This window comes from Tachyglossus aculeatus, chromosome 17, assembly GCF_015852505.1.
Source record: "Tachyglossus aculeatus isolate mTacAcu1 chromosome 17, mTacAcu1.pri, whole genome shotgun sequence".
Classification (NCBI taxonomy): Eukaryota; Metazoa; Chordata; class Mammalia; order Monotremata; family Tachyglossidae; genus Tachyglossus; species Tachyglossus aculeatus.
Genome location: NC_052082.1, coordinates 18025841 through 18044204, shown reverse-complemented (window position 1 = coordinate 18044204; position 18364 = coordinate 18025841). Strand labels below are relative to the sequence as shown.

Genomic DNA, 18364 nt, shown 5'->3' with positions numbered 1-18364 from the left:
CCTCAGTTACCTCATCCGTAAAATGGGGATTGAGACTCTGAGCCCCATGTGGGTCAGGGACTGTGTTCATCCTGATTTGCTTGTATCCAACCCTAGAGCTTAGTACAGTGCCTGCACATAGTAAGCGCTTAACATATACCGTAATTATTATTAATTATTATCATCATTTTGATATGAGCAAACACAGGAGACCAGTACTAAGATTTTCTGCTTATCATCCATGCGTGACCGGGATGTCTTTTGAAAATAACCTCACGTAGAAAACTTTAGCTGAGGAAAATGCTGACTTGGACAAAGATGGGAAAGTGAAGAACTTGATTGTCAGAAACAGGCTGAAGGGACTATTTCACTCCAGTGTCTCCAGGGAAAAATGCCCTCATACTGTTTCTTATGAATATAAACTATGCCAATCTAGGAGTATTATAAGAATTAGAATACCTATCCCCATTAAGCCCATCTAACCTATTTAATAATGGAAATGTAATGCAAATTTATTGAAAACATGCTCTTGTCATTCATTCATTCAAATCATATTTATTGAGCCCTTACTGTATGCAGAGCACTGTACTGAGTGCTTGGGAGAGTACAATATAACAGTGCCCTGCCCACAACGTGCTTACAATCTAGAGGGGGAAGTGCTGTGGAGCTGGGAGGGGGGGATGAATAAAGAGAGTAAGTCAGGGTGACCCAGAAGGGAATGAGAAAGGAGGGTTTAGTCAGGGAAGGCCTTTTGGAGGAGATATGTCTTCAAATAAGGCTTTGAAGGGGTGGAGACTAATTGAGGTGTCACAGCGTTCCAGGACAGAGGCAATATATGGGTGAGGAATTGTCAGAGAGATAGACAGAGATCAAAATACAGCCAGAAGGTTAGCATTACAGGAGCAAATACTGTGGGCTGGGTTGTATGAGGAGAGTAGCAAAGTGAGATAGGAAAAGGTAAAATGATTGGGTGCTTTGAAGCCAATGGTGAGGAGTTTTTGTTCAATGCACAGGTAGATTGGGGGACCATGGGAGTTTCCTGAGGATTGGGGAAATGTCATTTAAATAAAACTGTTTCATACCTGAACAGAAGTCATCAGAATATCTGTCGTAGACAGCCTTGCAGTTCCTTTCGTCACACTCACAGGTGTCTCCGTGGATGTCTCCCCAGTCTCCGGTCGGATCTACATCATGACACGTGCACTCACCGCACACACAGGTGCCTGAAAGAAAGCAAAAATTCACTCAGAGGTTTGTCCAAGCCAGGGAAGAATGAAACAGTAGATATCATTTTCCTGACCTACCCATCAAATATGTGCACTGATAGAACTTGGAGATGCCCAAGTCAAAGTTTCATATCTTATTGCCTCACTCATCTGGCCTCAAACCCTGTGTAAACCCTTTGGTAGCTGCTTCTGCTGCAAATGACTCTACCCAATTTAAAATAATCCCAGAGTCTATTGGACATAAAGATGGGAGCTAAAATGATCAAGACACTTAAAATGAGCCAGAGCAGCATTATTCCGGTGCAATAAATCAATGGAATTTACTGTGTGATGATTGCATGCAGAGGACAATTGAATCAACTCCTGACCTCAAGGAGTTTGCAGTCTAGTAAGGGGGTGTGGACATTAAAATAAATTCCAAGAAAAGAAGCAACTGAGTATAAGGATATGGACATATAAGTGCCGTGGTGGATGGCTAAACGTATCTGTGTATCCAAGCGAAAAGTCAGTTAATCAGCTAGTCAGGATAATGAGAGCTTTAGAATATTTGGACTTTTTTTTTTTTTCAGTTGCCTGGAACAGCTTACAAAACTCTAATCCTGTCCTGGTAAAACCAGAAAATCTGCTCAGTATAATTAGAAGGAATCACACCTCCTTTGTTCTTCTTTGAGGCTCTGAAGCACCTACTGTCTTCCTGAGTTTGGACTTCTCTGAACAACCTTCCCTTATATTTTCAGCCATCAGGCTTCAAAAGATCTACTGTGGTAGTGGCGAGATAGAGGAAGTGATGGGAAGCAGATGGAGAGAAAGGATCGGCAATTGGTGAATATGATGATGATGATGATGGCATTTATTAAGCGCTTACTATGTGCAAAGCACTGTTCTAAGCGCTGGGGAGGTTACGGTGATCAGGTTGTCCCACGGGGGGCTTGCAGTCTTAATCCCCATTTTACATGAATATGAAACAAGTTAGATTGTCAAGTGGTTGTCTCTCCATGTTTAGCATTTTTCTGTTGCATTTGCATCTGTCTTTGTACAGCAACAGCTCTCTGGGTGGTTTTACTTGAAGCCCTCCAATTACCCCAGAGGAAATCCATATGTAAATGTGTAAAATCAATCAGTGGTTTTGATTGCTAACTTTGTGCAGAGCACTGGGTGAATACAATACAGCAGAGTTGGTAGACACGTTCCTTACCCACACTGAGCTTACAATCTAGAGGGAGAAACCTATATTAATCTATATTAATATAAATAAATTACAGATATGTACATACATAAGCTTGTTGTGGGCAGGAAATGTTGGTTTATTGTATTGTACTTGCCCAACCACTCAGTACAGTGCTTTGCACACAGTAAGCATTAAATAAATACGATTGAATGAATGAATGATGGGTAAGCGTGGTGGAGGTGGGGATGAGATAAATACCAAGTGTGGAGAGACAAAAGGGCAGAACGGAAGGAATATGAGTGTCTATCAATTTTTAAGAAATTTATTTGAATAAGGTAGGATCATAAATAAAATGGCATAGAAAAACATGTACGTACTTCTAATGTTTGAACAGTGACGGAAATGTAAAAGTGCCTGGTAACACTGACAGCACAATATCTGTAAAAGATCACTTCTTTTAGAAACAAGCCTTCAAAAGACACTTTTTCCTCATGTGGGCATTTAGCTAGAGTCTAGGTGATAATGGAAAAAAGTTGGTTTGTAAGGCAAGGTTGCTCATTTGCTACCAGTGACACCAGATTAGTGTGATGAAATGTTCCTGCCAAGCTTTGTTTGGAACTGGTTTACTGGGCTGTGGAGAGGAGGTGGCCAGAAAACAATGCTAAGTTTGAACTAACTAAATTTATGTTGGTGCCTGAAGGGGAGAACCAGTCGATGTGCTGAGGACTCACACTGGGAAGCAAGTATTCTAAAAAGCCCGGGAAATTGTCATTAGAGAGCTCAGACATCACAGTTTCTTCATTGGCCTTCATTCTCCTTTCGCACATATCTTTGCGTCTATCTTTGATTTTTTTTCCAGAGCACTCTTCCTGAATTGAGCCTCTTTTTTTTTTTAAGTATTGGTTAGGCACTGTTTTAAGCATGGGATTAGGTTACGAGGTCATCAGGTTGGATGCAGTCCCTGTCCCACATGGGGTTCCCAGTTTTCATCCCCATTTTACAGGCGAGGCAACTGAGGCACTGAGAAGCAAAATGACTTGCCCAGGGTCACATCATCATCAATCGCATTTATTGAGTGCTTACTGTGTGCAGAGCACTGTACTAAGCGCTTACGTTTGTACAGATTTATTACTCTATTTTACTTGTACATACTTACTATTTATTTTGTCAATGATGTGCTTCTAGCTTTACTTCTATTTATTCTGATGACTTGACACCTGACCACATGTTTTGTTTTGTTGTCTGTCTCTCCCTTCTAGACTGTGAGCCTGTTGTTGGGTAGGGACCATCTCTATATGTTGCCAACTTGTACTTCCCAAGCGCTAGTACAATGCTCCGCATACAGTAAGTGCTCAATAAATACGATTGAATGAATGAATGAATGAACTAACTGTATGCAGCTAAAACTTGAATCCTGGATAATTGGCAATTTGAGCAAGTCATGATGTACAAAGGGATGAAAGAATAAGACACTGGATCAGGCTCTGGAGGCTGGGATTGGGGGTAAATCCTTCCCCACCCAGTTTTGAGATGGGGCATTTCAATTATGGGTCTAAAAAAAAGAAAGTGTTAAAGACAGGCCCTCTCCACTCAGATTCTAATAATAATAATAATGATGGCATTTGCTGAGTGCTTACTATGTGCAATGCACTGTTCTAAGCACTGGGGAGGCCCGAAGGTGTCCCATGGGGGGCTCACAGTCTTCATCCCCCTTTCACAGATGAGGGAACTGAGGCCCAGAGAAGTTAAGTGACTTGGCCAAAGTCACACAGCTGACAGTTGGTGGAGCCGGGATTTGAACCCGTGACCTCTGACTCCAAAGCCCGTGCTCTTTCCACTGAGCCACACTGCTTCTCTGCTTCACCCCAGAGTTTCAAATAGGGTGTTAAAAATAAGGAGGTTTTAAGGCCGGAAGTTAATGATTAATGGCTTTAAAGGTAGGAGGCCAGTGCTTTTAACACTCTATGTGAAAAAGCCTTATCTTTAACATATTACCTCTTCAAACCCTTTATTATCATCCTGTGTTAGAAGGGGTGTTGAGGGATGGATGAAGAGACATTAGGGATCTAGTGGCAGGGCTGGAAAACTGAGTTCACAGAAAGTGTGACTCCAGAACCACTTGGAACTGTAACAGAAGGTCATACACACAGTCAGCTTTCTCACACTACTCTGTAGCATGTCACATAAGTAATCCTGAGTTGAGTGTTCACCCCAAAGGGCATGTTTTTACAATAGCAAATCTAGAAAAATATGAGAACAAATTTAAAAGCCTGATAAAACTAGAATGCAAAATATGCAGCATAATTGCGTCTACAAGAAACCTTTAGAAATGATGAGACATCATGAAGGTTTATTTGAACAAACAGCTGCTCTTGAACAACAAAAATGGTTTTGTTTGATAGTCTGCAGTGGTCTGCCTGTATTTGAGTGGCACCCATCTTAATTCACCACTCAGGTTTCCTGCTCTAATTCAAATAAAATGTTTTCTGGGTAGGTCCTTCCTTAATTTGCATGGTAAAATATCACCTTCATACTGTGAAAATAATATCCAATTTGACACATACCCTCTGTGAATTTATTGTTTCCAATATTGGACTTTTACTGTTTGAGACCAGAAGTTAAATGAACCTTCATCAATTCTGCATTTGTGCCAAGCTTTCAATTTCCCCATAATTAACAACAGAGTTTTCTAAATGCTCTCAGGATAATTAGATGCACATGGTATAGAATGCTTTGTGAGTAGGGATACATTTAACATAAATATCTATGAGAATTCTCTTTTAGCTCTACTTGGCTACTTTGGCAAGCAGCCAAAGAAATTACAGCCGGTATTTTAACAATTTATTCAGTGATGCTAAGCAGAAGAGATTATGAAGGTAAATTTTTTTGTCTTGCAGGTTGCTTCCTTCCAGTTTGGAAATATCAGAGCAAATTATATATATATATATATATATATATATATATATATATATATACACATACACACACACACACATATATGTATATATACGTATATATATTACATATATAAACACACATACATACACTATATATATATATACATACATACACTCTCTCTCACACACATATATATGTATATGTGTGTATATACATATATATATATATATGTGTGTGTGTGTGTGTGTGTGTATTTTTTTAGGCATCCTATGAATAACTTTAAAAGTCAAGGTCCACTGCAATGAAAAGAAAATCTGAGGATAAAAACAGGAAACACCACATGGTCTTTCCCCAGTCAGACTATATATGTAGGAAAGTATGTGAAAGACAGACCTCTGTTACTGCAGATTTTGCCATCTGGAGATGTGCATCTTCTCTTACTCTCCCCGGGGGTGATGTCACACTGGAATTCACATTTATCTCCATGCCAACCAGCTTCACAGAAACAGTTTCCACAGTAACACTTTCCATGGCCTTTACCCAAAATGAATTTTATAAAGTGAGAAAAAGGCAAGTTTCAAAAGCAGCATTAACATTCCAAATATTGGTGACAATTTTGCCACAATTATATTCATAATTAAAGCAATCTCTTCTGTGAAAAAAAATTGACTTTGTAAAAAACCACTGCCTTCAACATTTCAGCTAAGTGATGAAAATGACAACTGGAAATGAGCATATTCCCATTCCCTAAAACAAACACGTTAGGAGTAGTTCTAACAGAAGCTGGTATATTATCTATAGTGGAAATTGTTGAGTCAAAATAAAATGGCAGGAATTATTTGATACTTTTTCCAAAAGAAAAATGTGTTCGTCAAAGAGATCCATCTTATCCGTAAACCAAAAAGTGCATGGTCCTGTTTGGGAGAATATTATTAAAATTACCGTACTTTTCAAATAGGGAGGCAAATTTAGAAAATAAAGGACTTTTACCTGAGGAAAATCAGTAGTGATTATTCTTGCATCTAAAAGGTTGAACCAGGTGATAGATTGAAAAACAGTTCACAGATTTCCCCTATTTGCTAAAGACCCCAACATGACCTCACTCATTAGCCAGCTAACTGAAGGGACTTGGTAATCAATCGATGGTATTTATTGAGTGCATACTGTTTGTAGAGCATTGTACTCAGCACTTAATTATTCCATTTATTGCAATTCAGCTTTGGCTTCCCACTTCCAGACAGTACATTGGCTTGAGCAGAAAAGATAAGATTTCTTCCTCTGCCTTTTGAAGGACAAAAATGGTTTTGCTCAGAATGGCTCAGAATCAGGCCCTTTTTAAGTGTAAAAATCCACCAAAAGTTCTCAAAATATTTCCTATTCTATTCTTTATCATATTGTCCCTTTGGTTCTTTTTCTTCTCCACTTCCTTCTCTCCTGGGCTTCCCTACCACAATTCTTATCCAAATTGTATTTACTCAGTGGTCACTGTGTACAGAGCACTGTACTTAGTGCTTGGGAGAGTATAATATAACAAAATCGGCAGATAGATTTCCTGCCCATAATGAGTTTACAGTCCAAAGGGGGACACAGACATTAATATAAATGAATGAATAATCTTATGAATGTCCTATCCATGATAAAGAATTTATTCTTATTTAGCCCAAGATAAGGAAGGAAACTGAAATATCTCATCAGTGAGACCTATATTAGAAATCTATAGCATTATCTGATAAACATTAAAACCGCATTCAGCTATTGTATAGCTTTTCTCTACTAGTGCCAATCATTGCTGGGGGGTGTAAGATGGCAGTTCAAGGGATTTTCTATTAGTTTCATTAAATAGCCTGATCGATTAAGTGATAAGCTCTGAATTTTGTCTTGCTTGTTATTATGTATTGAAAAGCACTGAGTGTTTTCTCCGATGATCCTTACACAAGAATTGTGACTACAGTATTTTTTATCCTAACATTGCTTCAACCTGAGTTGGTATTTCAACAAAATTCAGAAAGCTTAATGAGGAAAGAAAATTAACTATGGTTCTTCCCTTAGTGAAGTCTTTGCTTTATGACCTTTAATATTTTAAGACCTTCCTATATGACCAAACATGGGTGGGGTGGAGAGATTGGAACTTGTCTGCATATGGCTAAAGTGGCAACGTGCCTTTCAATCAATCACATGTATTGAACGCTTACTGTGTGCAGAGCACCGTACTAAGCACTTGGGAGAATACGATATGACAGAGTTGGTAGACAGTTTCCCTGTCCCCAAGGAACTTACAGTCTAGACGGGGAGACTGTAAACTTGAATTATTTATATAAACAGATGTCTATTTTGAACTTTCTTGGGCCTGTAGTGAAGTCAATCAGTTGTATTTATTGAGAACTTACTGTGTGCAGAGAACTGTACTAAGCATTTGGGAAAATACACTAGAGTTGACAGATATGATCCCTGCCCACAAGGAGCTTGCAGTCTAATAGGGACAGACAGACATTAAAATAAATTATGGAATAGCGACATGGCAGAGGGTAGGATGAATATCAATAATAATAATAATAATAATAATGGTATTTGTAAAGTACTTACTATGTGCAAAGAACTGTTCTAAGCACTGGGGAGGTTACAAGATGATCAGGTTGTCCCAGAGGGGGCTCACAGTTTTAATCCCCATTTTACAGATGAGGTAACTGAGGCACAGAGCAGTTAAGTGACTTGCCTAAAGTCACACAGCTGACAGTTGGTGGAGCTGGGATTTGAACTCATGACCTCTGACTCCAAAGCCCGTGCTCTTTCCACTGAGCCACGCTGAGTGCTTAAGGGTTATGTATCCTAGTGCAGAGGGGTGTTGCATACTTGTTTTTATGATTCTCAGACTCACTTTTCTATGATTTTTTCCCTTTCCCCTATGTCTTTTTATTCCCCCTTTCCACCTCTGTACTTCTCTGGCACTCGACCTTTCTATCTTTCCTGCATTTTCAGATCTTTGCTTTGTCCTGGTCCAGAACCCTTCCCCTTTTTTAGCTCCTAAAGTTCTGATTATTTTAAATTGAGCTGCACCTGGGACTATTTAGGCTTTGGACTGTGTCACATAGAAAATACTTGGTGTATCAGGGTTGCCTTCATATCAGAGCATGCCATGCTCACTCCCTGAACCTGGGGACAAAACCCTGGGATTTCTGATGTGTAAACTGCCGCAAAAGGAGATCAGAGCAATCCAAATCTCCCCTTATCAGCAGTCAACCAAATGAGCTCAACTCACCGTGCAAAAGTCATTTTTCCTCCAGCTGAGAGAGGAAAGCACCAAGTCTTGGATGGCAACTTCTAATCCTGATAACAGAGGAATTTTGTTTCCCAAACTTCCCCCAACCCCACTCTTCCACCTTTTATTCCGAAGACACTGTGATGGAGACTGAGACAATGTGAGAATTCTCAATTCCTCCTTATCCACTCCAGGACAAATTAGGTCTGGCGTGTGTTCACTAGGCATCAATAGTACAAGGTGGATAATGATAGCATTAACGATGGGTGGGAGTCATTTTGAGAGGTCTGTAGAGAAGGATAGGTCAGGCCATGCATGAGCAGACCCAAACGGGCCATGAAACACCGAAACTGAAGGAGCAACAAAACCTCTTATATTTCAGGAAGAGCCAATCGAATCTTCTCTACCTTAATACTTCCTTGTATCTTCTTCTGTTCATCCTTAGAACCTATATATAAATGTCTATTCAATTATGCATTCAACACATTTGGATTATTCACCATTTACTTTGATGTATGTCTGTCTGCCCCATGTATTCATCCTTAGTACCAATGTATAAATATCTATTCTATTCTATAGCTGCTTTTATGTCTTTTTGTCACCCCCATTAGAGTATAAACTCCTTACAGACTGGGAAAGTGTCTCATTATGGGCGGGGTATGTGCCTTCCAACTCTGTTGAATTGTACTCTCCCTTGCACTTCATACAGTCTTCTGCACACAGTAAGAGCTCAGTAAGTACCATTGATAGATTGATTGTGTTGTGCCTCTCAAACACTTAATACAGTGCATTGCACAGAGCTTGCATTCAGTACACACTACGAGTACTACTACCTGGATTCCTCTGTTCCCTTCTCCATTGGCCCCCAGATGAGACTAAAACTAGATATAATTGGCATGGTCTACATAGGTAAAAGAAAATGAGAGTTGAGCAATTCACTAGATAATGAAAAATATATATAGACACACAAAACAGATCATTCTGGTCGAATAATCCTCTTTTTCTTAAAGGCAAAGGTTTTGAAATAATGAGAAATTGCTTCAGCTCTCACTATTGCATTATTTACTTAGACATAGAAATGCTCATAAATCCCAGCAGGCACAGTCACATTGTGGTCGAAGCAATTCCTCCAAATGGGCAAATTTTGGGTTCTGCCTATAGTAGTATGACCAAATGTATTAGTGAACATTTCCTCTCCAGGTGAATAAATGTTTATAATCTACATGAGTTTTTATATTTCTCTATTCTATTTGCCTTCCATGCACAGGGTTTGGAGTCAGAAGAACCAGGATTCTAATAATAATAATAGTAGCACAAGCACTTTGTACTTCCCAAGCGCTTAGTACAGTGCTCTGCACACAGTAAGCACTCAATAAATATGAATGAATGAATGAATTTATTAAGTGCTTACTATGTGCAAAGCACTGTTCTAAGTGCTGGGGATGTTACAAGGTGATCAGGTTGTCCCACGGGGGGCTCACAGTCTTAATCCCCATTTTACAGATGAGGTAACTGAGGCACAGAGAAGTTAAGTGACTTGCCTAGAGTCACACAGCTGACAAGTGGCAGAGCCGGGATGTGAACCAATGACCTCTGACTCCAAAGCCCCTGCTCTTTCCACTGAGCCACACTGCTTCTCTTGACTCTTGCCACTTGTCTGCTATGTGACCTTGATCACTTTACTTCTCTATGCCTCAGTTACCTTATCTGAAAAATGGGTATTAAGACAGTGAGCCCCCTGTGACACAGGGACTGTGTTCAACCTGATTTAGTTGTATCCATTCCAGCACTTAGTACAATGCCTGACGTCTAGTAAGTGCTGGGATGGATACAAGCAAATACCCCAGTGCTTAGTACAATGCCTGACTGGGGTATTTGCTTGTATCCATCCCAGCACTTACTATATGTCAGGCATTGTACTAAGTGCTGGAATGGATACAACTAAACCAGTGCTCTTATGTAAAATACATAATTACAATTATAATTTATATTAATGTCCGTCTCCCCCTCTAGACTGTACGATCACTGTGAGCAAGAAACATTCATTCATTCAGTCAGTCACTGTACTAAGTGCTTGGGAAGTACAAATCGGCAACATATAGAGATGGTTCCTAACCAACAATGGTCTCACAGTCTAGAAGTTTGTTTTCTTTTAAATAAACTTTTTTTAGGTGACATCGAGATACAGAGAGTAGGTTGGAGTTAGGTTGTAGTAAGATATCAATGAGGAAATGTAAGAGGGTAAGAGCTGACTGAGTAACTTCAAGCCACTTTAAAGTAGTTTAAAGCAACGTAAAATAGATACAGAGGTGATGACCACCATTGGAGGTTTTAGAGGAGTGGGGAGACGTGGACTGAATGTTCTTTTAGAAAAAGGATCCCATGTGCAAAGGTTATGTAGAAGGGAGAGGGATTAGGAAAAGTGAGGGTTTAGTCAGGGAAGGCCTCTTAGAGGAGGTGTCAGTTTAATAGTGTTTTGTAGGTGGGGAGACTGATGCTCTATGAGCAATTCAACTGGAGGGAGTTCCAGGCCAGAAGCATGAAGTACGAGGCGAGATAGATGAGAGCAAGGTATAGTGACGAGTTTGGAATTAGAGAAGCAAAGTGAATATGCTGGGATGCAACAGGACATCAGCAAGATACGAGAGTAAGGAGCAAGGCGATTGAGTGTTTTTAAATCAATGGTAAGGAGTTTCCATTTGATGTTAGAGAAGCAGCGTGGCTCAGTGGAAAGAGCACGGTCTTTGGAGTCAGAGGTCATGGGTTCAAATCCCGGCTCCGCCACTTAGCTGTGGGACTTTGGGCAAGTCACTTAACTTCTCTGTGCCTCAGTTACCTCATCTGCAAAATGGGAATTAAAACTGTGAGCCACCCGTGGGACAACCTGATCACCTTGTAACCTCCCCAGTGCTTAGAACAGTGCTTTGCACATAGTAAGCGCTTAACAAATACCATTATTATTATTATTATTATTTGGAAGTAGATTGGCAACCACTGGAAGCTCTTGAGGAGTGGGAAATATGGACTTGAACGTTTTTTAGAAAAATGATTTGGGCAACAGAGTGAAGTATGGACTGAAGTGGGAAGAGACAGGAAGCAGGAGGTCATCAAGGGGGCTGATGCAGTCAACAGTCAAGGCAGAAATGTGTGTACATGTATATAGTCTCTATATGTGTGGGTGTGCGTGTGATTTCCACTAAATGAAGATTATTTAGATATTGATCTTAAGTAATAATAATGATGGCATTTATTAAGCGCTTACTATGTGCAAAGCACTGTTCTAAGCGCTGAATCTAAGAAACAAGAAATTCAGTTGAGTGGCAAAGTTTTTATTTGCACGTACCTCCACACCTTTCTTCTGTTTCCTCATCTATGCATTCTCTGTCATCACACTCACAGTATTTCCCATATACCAGTCCGTTGCCATCTGAGTTGTCACACTCACACCTGCCACATTGGCAAGTACCTGGAAAGGTTGACAGAAAAAAAAAGCCGTGCACTTCAATCTTCTTAAACAGCTGGATTAGTAGGCTTGCATGTGGACTGTTTCTTGCTGAATGATGAGTTAAGAAAACTGCTGGGAGATTACACAGAGCAAGGACCAGTCCGTGAGATTCACATTAAAACCTTTTTCCTTTAGATCCCCATTGGGAAACCAAGGATGAAGGCCACAGCCTGAAGTCCCCCAAGCCATCATAAACAGTTCCTGTTTGCCCACTGACTAGGCTGATTCTCCTCAGAATCGCCTCAGAATTCTCTCAGAATCCTGTTGCCTTTGAAGTGACTCATATTGGTACTCCCAACTCTTTAGCAGTAGCCTCTGTCTACATCTTCTTCCCCCTGTATTTCTAATCCAGCAAACCGCGTAAGCTCAGCCTCTAGACTTTAAACTCATTGCAACCAGGGACTATGTCTACCAATCACTCAATAAATTCCATTAATTGATTGATTGACTGCAGTTGTCCCTCACAACATCTGCTCTGGAAGCGGCAATATGTCAGTGTGGCAACTGTGCCTTTGGTAGATCTTGGTGGAGTACAGGCACCTTATGGGCATGGAATGTGTCGTTTTGTTATTTGGTATTTACCAAGTGTCTAGTATAGTGCACTGGACCAAGTAGGTGCTCAATAAATGCTATACTACTAGTTTTCAGAACTGGTTAGGAGCCACTGATGGTGGAAATATGGTTACTTCTGCAGACCAACCAAGCGTCTAGTATAGTGCACTGGACTGAAGCGTATTCATTCAATACCAAAATGGAACACAAGTGCTTTGCATTATCCTTTTATTAATCTGCTTTAAAGTTATTAAATCAAAAAAATGTTTCCAAATTCTACTAAGCTCATGAAATACTTTTTCACAAACCATAAAAGATCTAAGCCCCCACAGTGCTAAAGTTGTTAGAGCATGCTTTCAATAATTTTTACTATCTAGGACTACTGAAGCTTCCATCAGTGAAATCACTATGTGAAAATTTAAGCACTCAATAAATGCTATACTATTAGTTTTCAGAACTGGTTAGGAGCCACTGATGGTGGAAATATGGTTACTTCTACCGACCATTACTTGACAGTCTGAAGTTAGTCATTTTGCGGTCTCTCTCGGGCATAGCAGCACCCTTGTTCATGTTCATCAAACTGGTGTTCTGCAAATGCCAAGTGAAGTGCTAAAAAATCTCCTCAGAACCCTATCCACAAAAAAACTTTTCAACCCCCATGGGGGGAATGGCCTATCAGTATCAACCATTGAGAGTATGTATCTTGAACCAGTCAAGATTAGATCCTGAGAATTTAGAAGTTTGTTTTCACCATGACCCAGGTGGGTAAACAGAGTTCCTGTTAATTAGGGTCACGGCCCTCATTTATTCAAGAAGAGAAGGGGAAGGATGATTGTCTTTCTGCTGGGAAAGCATATTCATTCAATAACAAAATGGAACACAAGTGCTTTGCATTATCCTTTTATTAATCTGCTTTAAAGTTATTAAATCAAAAAAATGTTTCCAAATTCTACTAAGCATATGAAATACTTTTTCACAAACCATAAAAGATCTAAGCCCCCACAGTGCTAAAGTTGTTAGAGCATGCTTTCAATAATTTTTACTATCTAGGACCACTGAAGCTTCCATCAGTGAAATCACTATGTGAAAATTTAAGCACTCAATACATAATCAAAATATAATAAATTGGTTTACAAAAATCCTTTATGTAAGATTTAATCTGACATCAAAATTCACTCTTTTGGGCAGAAAACATAGCAGAAGTGTGGCTTCCTGCAAATATTCTGTCTGAGGAGCCTGTTTCCAACAGCTGAGGTCTCTGCCGATCGTACATGTCTTAGCTGGATAATGATTTTTCCATTGATTTTCTCGAATTTCATTTCAGAAAAATACACTCACAAGCAGTCTTACTTTCTCTCCAAAACTACACAGTGCAGGCTAAAATAGTTTTAGGAATAGTTCCATTATAGCCCCATTGTTATCACTTCAACATCTAATGAAAATGTCTCACCTATAAAAAATCCAATTTCTTACCGGCATTTGAGCAGATGACATCTTGTGAATTCTTACACATCTGATTGCTTTTCTTCCTTGTAAGGTCACAATTAACTGGGTATTGACAAGCCTCACCATACCACCCTTCATCACACTTGCACTTTCCACAGTCACACTTGCCATGACCTAGGAATTTAAAGAAGCAACATCCTGTAAAAGACTGGGTTTTTCTTTGTTTATGCATCTGTTCAGTGCTTGCTATGTGCCAGGCACCATATTATGCACTGGAGTAAATACAAGATATTTGGGTTGGACCCAGTTCCTATCTGACATGTGCTCATAGTCTTAATCTCCATTTTACAGGTGAGATAACCGAGGCACAGAGAAGTTGTGACGTGCCCAAGGTCATGCAGCAGACAAGTGGCAGAGCTGAGATTAGAACCCAGGTCCTCCTGGGCCCACAGTCTTTCCACTAGGCCACACTGCTTCTCTAGTCGATTTCAGGGAGGATCAGTACATTAAGTACTTAGTACAGTGCTCAGCACACAGTAAGCACTCAATAAATACGATTGAATGAATGACAAAAGTGTCACAGATATTAGGATAGCATAAAGAACACAGTGTTCAAAATGATGTTGTGATATGATTTGGGGCAATAGAATCTTTCAGGCACATCACTTCAGATAGGCATTCTAAAGTGTTAAATAATGGAGAGCAAATTCAGATGGAGTGGTAGAGCGCTTTACCTCCCCTAGTACTCATTCGTATTTGAGTGATTATTGTTTGCAGAGCACTCCACTAAGCACATGGGAGAGTATAATACAACAGAGATGGTGAAATACTTACAGATTAATATCTAACATTTATGTCTTATAAATATATCATTTAAGGGAAAATAAAACTTAACCAAACTCTATTGAAGTCAACATTTTAATAAACACTTTACTACATCATTCAAACAATTTCCTATACATTCCTAGTGACTTTCATAGCACAAACATTTCTTTTAATCATTATGCTCATCAACAGTATTTATTAAGCACTTTCTGTGGGTGGAGCACTGTATTGGATGATTTGGAAATTAGCTAGAAATAAAGACATGGTTCCTTACCTAGAATTACTAAGAGTCCAATGAAAGATTAAGGCTCGGCTATTAAGAGACCATTCAGTGGAAATCTATTGCACATTCTGAGATTCTCATATTTGAGAAAATAGCTGCATTTTTACTTTAAAACTGGGGTGGGTCCAAATTAACATCATTCCTCCTATTATTTGTATTATTTAACACCAATGTGTTTGTGAACATGCAAAAATAGAGCATATATATTGCCCATTAGGATATTACAAAATTATTATTGCCAAAGTTTTCAGAAGCTTCTAAATTCTGACCAACACACTAGGAAGTAAGTAGATTGAAAGATATGACTCATCAAATACTTTCACCCGAAGAGAAACCTAGGAAGCTTTATTTGATCTTTCATCTTCCCACTGGTAACAGTACAGTTGATGGATATATGGACAATATAGAAGGATTTAGAAGTCAAGTTGCTAGTGAAAGCAAGGACCAGGGAAATGCTAAATGCAGTTGCTTCAGTTTTTATTGACAATTGATTAGAAGGAGATAAAACCAAAAGTTCCATTGCTGTGATCATTTATTTGAAAAATCACAGTCTTCCAGAGAATTCAGGATAGTGGGCTAGCTACTGAAGTGTCGGAGCTGTTGTCCTCCACTGTTGCAGTTGTATGGAGCAAACCAACTATGAATAATCAGAAACCAAACCCAATAACCTGCTAATGTCCAGGGACTACGGTAAATCCATAGGATTCCATTTTAAAATTGAACAAAAGGATTTACAAAGAATTTCATTTCTCAAAACCTGAGTTGCCCAAGAAGTAACCCATACAGACCCACTCTGTGTTTATCCTGTTTAATCGAGCAATGGTATTTATAGAGTGTTTACTGTGTGTGGAGCACTATACTAAGCATTTGGAAGAGTACAGTATAACAATTTCCTCATGGGAGGAAATTAACTTTTAGATTTAAATGACCTGACTGAGGAAGATAACCCGGGGAGGTAGTCAGAGTATCCTTGATTCCTAGTTTTTGGTTTTTTTTGCACGGGTCTAGGGTAGATGCTGGCAGAGTTTGTGTATCCTAGCCACCGCTCTGCTAACGCAGAAGTAATAGGTACCCTTTGTTATTTGCATTGTTCATTGTAGCATAGACATTTTTACATTTTTTATTAATGACATGTAACACATATTAGAAAATAGAGTGATTTCCAAAGCTTAGGAAATATGTATTTGAACAACTGCACATACTTAGGAACAATATTCAAATAAAATCCCAATTAAAAAAAAGATAAAGAGAATCCAGCTTGATTAATAGGATAAAAATGGTAATATTAACTTCAGTGGTAGTTAGTGCCTTCTCTGCAAATTAAGATAAACCTGGTGGAGAGAAAAAGGGAAAAAAAAACTTGCATTTGCTTTTCTTACTTAAAGGAAAACACAATTCAGCAGTTTAGCCTGCTTTCTTGTTGGCTTTCCATCTAATATAATGACTTGATCTGAGCTGATACAAAATAGAATCTCCAACAAAAAGAGAAAAATGTCTTCTTGATTCTTTGAACAGTGCAACAATTTTGCTACCACTACTTCCTAATCTCTTTCAACTGGAGTTGTTGAAAGGCACTAATCTCCCTAGGTAAATGGAGATATGAAGTAATCCAAATACATTAGCTCACAAAGAGGAAAAAAAAAACATTTTTACTCTTTAAATTAAAATGTTCTGCTTTGAAAGAGCAATAAGAAAGATTCTGCCTGAGTGGAAATGTCATCCTCTTCTAAATACTGATAATAGCAACCATAATAATCAATCAATCTATCAATCAATCATATTTATTGAGCGCTTACTGTATGCAGAGCACTGTACTAAGCACTTGGGAAGTACAAGTTGACAACATATAGAGACGGTCCCTACCCAACAGTGGGCTCACTGTTTTATATATAATAGTGTATAATAGTGTTGTAATAGTATATTATAGTATATTGTATAATATATATATAGTATATATATAGTATAGTATAATATAGTATATTGTAGCATATTATGATAGTATGTAATAGTGTTATAAGTATTTTTTTCTGGAAGAATTAGTTAAACAAGAGGAATGTCTTTGAATTGGGTAATTGTTAGATAAGATATACTTAATTTGACTTCCTATCTCCATAAGCCTTAAAGGTGAAATCACTTTGGGATAACACTCCTCTCAACTCAGTTTTTGGTTTAACAGTCAGTTTAAACAAAAGTCTTGAAAACTAAATAGCAAAATTCCACTTCAACCACAATAAATGAACATACAGTTGTTCAGCAACACTCAGTCCTTTATGTACCCATGGACTGATTTGCTAGATATGATGTACTTTATTGATAAACTCATTTATTCTGAAATTTTGAAGATGAAAATACATTTAGCCCTGAAAGTTCTGGTGAATAAAATTAACTCACTACATATTTCATATTTCCATGTTTTAACAACAACATATTTTCAAAAAGACTTTTCAGTGAATTTGGCACATACGATTTGCCAAATCGATTTTTTTTGGGGGGAGGGAGTATGGAGGGATAGAGGGTTATTTTGTTTTGGCTGCAGGGGGTTGGGGTTAGCTTCTCCAGTCCTCAGAGTGAAAATTCTGAGGGTTTATTTTTTTCAGAATTGATCTTGAAATAAAGGACTTCTTTTGTTCTCAAAGATACTTTAAAGTTACCTGTCTGTTTAAAACCTTTGAACATATTTACAAGATTCTCACAAAGGAGAAGATTAAAATGGGAGTGTGCATGACTTGAGAAAACCATGGGGTTTTTGAAATAGTAAAAGGTGTCTGCTCTAAATCCACGTAATTTAATTTAATTCATTATGGTATTTGTTAAGCACTTACTATATGCCAGGCACTGTTCTAAGTGCTGGGGGAGATACAAGATAATCAGGTTGGACAGAGTCGCTGTCCCACAGAGGGCTGACGATTTTCACCCCCATTTTACAGATGAGGGAACTGAGGCACAGAGAAGTGAAGTGACTTTCCCAAGGTCACACAGCAGACAAGAGAAGCAGCGTGGTGCAATGGAAGGAGCTCAGGCTTTGGAGTCAGAGGTCATGGGTTCAAATCCAGGCTCTACCAATTGTCAGCTGTGTGACTTTGGGCAAGTCACTTCACTTCTCTGGGCCTCAGTTACCGCATCTGTAAAATGGGGATTAAGACTGTGAGCCCCCCCATGGGACAAGCTGATCACCTTGTAACCTCCCCAGTGCTTAGTACAGTGTTTTGCACATAGTAAGCACTTA

At 38.9% G+C, this 18364-nt stretch overlaps 1 protein-coding gene across 1 annotated transcript in view; it reads right to left on the bottom strand.

The window, feature by feature from the left end:
* ITGBL1 (integrin subunit beta like 1) overlaps nucleotides 1-18364 on the bottom strand; it is a 177560-nt gene that overhangs the window by 80210 nt on the left and 78986 nt on the right. Inside the window, exons 3-6 of the mRNA XM_038759722.1 lie at nucleotides 14058-14204; nucleotides 11871-11993; nucleotides 5665-5805; nucleotides 1062-1202 (exon numbers count right to left, since the gene is read on the bottom strand). Of these exons, the coding sequence (XP_038615650.1) occupies nucleotides 1062-1202; nucleotides 5665-5805; nucleotides 11871-11993; nucleotides 14058-14204 (552 nt within the window). The remainder of the gene's footprint in view (nucleotides 1-1061; nucleotides 1203-5664; nucleotides 5806-11870; nucleotides 11994-14057; nucleotides 14205-18364) is intronic.